This window comes from Erinaceus europaeus, chromosome 8 (assembly GCF_950295315.1).
Source record: "Erinaceus europaeus chromosome 8, mEriEur2.1, whole genome shotgun sequence".
In the NCBI taxonomy this organism is placed as follows: domain Eukaryota; kingdom Metazoa; phylum Chordata; class Mammalia; order Eulipotyphla; family Erinaceidae; genus Erinaceus; species Erinaceus europaeus.
The window spans coordinates 115,853,071-115,855,995 of NC_080169.1; the positions used below are offsets into that span (position 1 = coordinate 115,853,071).

The following is a 2,925-nucleotide window of genomic DNA, read 5'->3' on the forward strand; positions in this document are numbered from 1 at the left end:
CTATATTTTAGTTATATCCCATAACTATACTAATTTTTTTTCCTGAGCCTGACATCTGATATGCAGGTGGATTCAAGTTATTGTCTGGAGAGATGATGTCATGGCTGGAAAAAGGACCAGAAAGCTGGATCAGGAAAAGAGTAGCTCCCAAGTATGGGAAAGGTGTATAAATATTGCTGACTGTAAACACCATTGATAGTCGGGGAGTCCTGAGATTCCCAAACAGATATGATGGACCTAGGCCTCAAATAGATCCCTCTCTCCATTGTTACTGGCCATCTTTATCAGGAACAACACAATAGACCCCATAGGACCTTGCCCCCAATGTGGATGAACAACTGTAGAGAATGTTCTCCATCCTCCAAAGGGTGGATGGACAACATACTCTATGTTCTGTCTGAGGAAGATGAGTAATGAAATTGGGGCAGCTTGGAACATTCTTACTCATGACCACAGAATGTGAGCTCAGATCTACATGGATGCAAAGGTCACATAGGCTCCTAAGCTGAATTTATTAGTATTTTAACATCATCTTTCACAAAGTTACAAGATAATAGGGATACAATTCCATACCGTTCCCACCACCAGGGTTCTGTGTCACCATTCTCTCCATTGGAAATGGCTGTGGTTCTACCAAGGTTACAGATATGGGTTGACTATTATTTGACTTGTCTTTCTAGCTATCTATATTTTGCCTATGTTTTCCTATGGTTCTGCCTTCTCTTCCTTTCTAAATCACACCTACGTCCACTAAATACATAATCTCATACAGATACTAGCTATAGAGAGGACTCAGTGGTAGACAGGACTTTCATATTTGGGCCCTGTATTCTTCTTGAGGGATATAAGGAGTTTGGTAGGAAGGTAGAATGAGGTATCTGAACCTAAAAAGGATGACTGCTCATAGGTGAGAGTGCATGTGTAATGAACTGTGCTGAACACAGACCTATGCAACTCTCTAGCATCATGGTTATGACTAGGTTTTGACCAGTTGAATATCTCCCTAGACTTCTGACCCTTCTACTTAAGGTTTTCAGGCTGATGGAAAGAGGTGTTGTAAGGCACAAGGATGGAACAAGGAGGGTGGAATTTGGGGCCAGGTGGTAGCACACCTGCTTGAGCGCACAAGTTACAATGTGCAAGGACCCAGGCTTGAGCAACCTATCCCCACCTGCAGGGGGAAAGCTTTGCAAGTGGTGAAGCAGTGCTGCAGGTGTCTCTTTGTCTCTCTCCCTCTCTATCTCCCCCATCCTCTAAATTTCTGACATTTTTCTATCAAATAAATAAAGATAATTAAAAAAATTTAAAATAAGAAGTGTGGAATTCAGTCTCAGGAGCCCTGAAACACCATATACAGGCATGTGAAGTAGGGCAGCATGTAGGTAAAACCAATGAAGGCAAATTAGTACCAGTTGGCAGGCAAGATGGTAACTGAGCCCAGGAGGAAATTTGCATCCTCCCTGAGTTTATCTTTCCTCCCTAGTCTGAGCATCCTGCACAGCTGCAGAATCTGAACTTTTTCCATACACCTTTGGACAGATTGGAAGAGGGGTTGTGGGTGGTGGACCAGGAAGAGAACAGGGTCCAAGGCACGGGGGAGGGGCCAAAATGCAAGTAGCACTGGCATGCTTCTTCATGTTGCTCTTTGTTCTACTGTGTCTCCTGGGAATCCTGGGCAATGGCTTCATCGTGTTGGTGCTGAGCAGAGAGTGGAGGCGCCATGGGAGGTTGCTTCCCTCTGACAAGATCCTTCTCAGCCTGGGTGCCTCCCGTTTCTGCCTGCAGTGGGTTGGGATGGCAAACAACTTCTACTACTTCCTCCACCTGATGGAATACAACAGGGGACCTGCCCGGCAGGTCTTTGGTCTCTACTGGGACTTCCTGAACTCAGCCACCTACTGGTTTGGTACTTGGCTCAGCGTCCTTTTCTGCATAAAAATTGCCAACTTCTCCCACCCTGTCTTCCTGTGGCTGAAGTGGAGGTTCCCAGGATCAGTGACCTGGCTTCTGTTGGGTTCCCTCCTCATCTCCTGCATGGTCACCTTTCTCTTCTTTTGGGGAAACCACTTTATGTATCAAGGATTGAGGACTAGAACATTTTCTGGAAACTTAACCTACAAAGAGTGGACCAAGAAGATGGAAATTTGCTATTTCCTGCCCCTGAAATTTGTCACTTTGTTTGTGCCCTGCTCTATCTTTCTGGTCTCCATTGCATTCTTGATTCACTCTCTGAGGATGCACCTGTGGAAGATGAGTCACCATGCCCACAACCTGCAGGACCCTCTCACCCAGGCTCACACCCAGGCTCTGAAGTCACTCATCTGCTTCCTCCTCCTTTACACTCTATCCTTTGTGACCCTGGTCATTGATGCAGCAGGCTTCTTCTCCTCTGAGAGTGACTGGTACTGGCCATGGCAGATTTTGATTTATCTGTGCACATCTGTCCATCCCTTGATCCTCATTCTCAGCAATCTGAGGCTCCGGGGGGTGTTCAGGCAGCTTCTCCTATTGGCCAAATACCCCTGGGTAGCCTAGTCTGTCGGCATGATCTTCCTTCTCTAGACCCCTAGAAGAGACTCAGATGGTGATGGCTGAACCCTCTACCTTGGAACTATCATTTTTATGTTTTATTTTTTTAAACTATATTTATTTATTTGATGGAGATAGCCAGAAATCAAGAGAGTAGGGGGTGATAGAGATAGTGAGGGACACAGAGACACCTGCAGCATTGTTTCACCACCCACAAAGTTTTCCCCTAGCAGGTGGGGACTGGGGGCTTGAACCTAGATCCTTGCACATTGTAATATGTGTGCTCAACCAGGTGCACCACCACCTGGCCCTCCTTAGAAATATCTTTTTTTTCACTTTTTTTTTATTGGGGAATAAATGTTTTACATTCAACAGTAAGTACAATAGTTTGTACAT

General features: G+C 45.3%; 1 protein-coding gene across 1 annotated transcript; it reads left to right on the forward strand.

The window, feature by feature from the left end:
- Positions 1-1,608: 1,608 nt before the first annotated feature.
- LOC103112835 (taste receptor type 2 member 41) lies at positions 1,609-2,535 on the forward strand. Its single transcript, XM_007522320.1, has one exon. The coding sequence runs from the start codon at positions 1,609-1,611 to the stop codon at positions 2,533-2,535; it is 927 nt and encodes a 308-aa protein (XP_007522382.1).
- Positions 2,536-2,925: the final 390 nt, after the last annotated feature.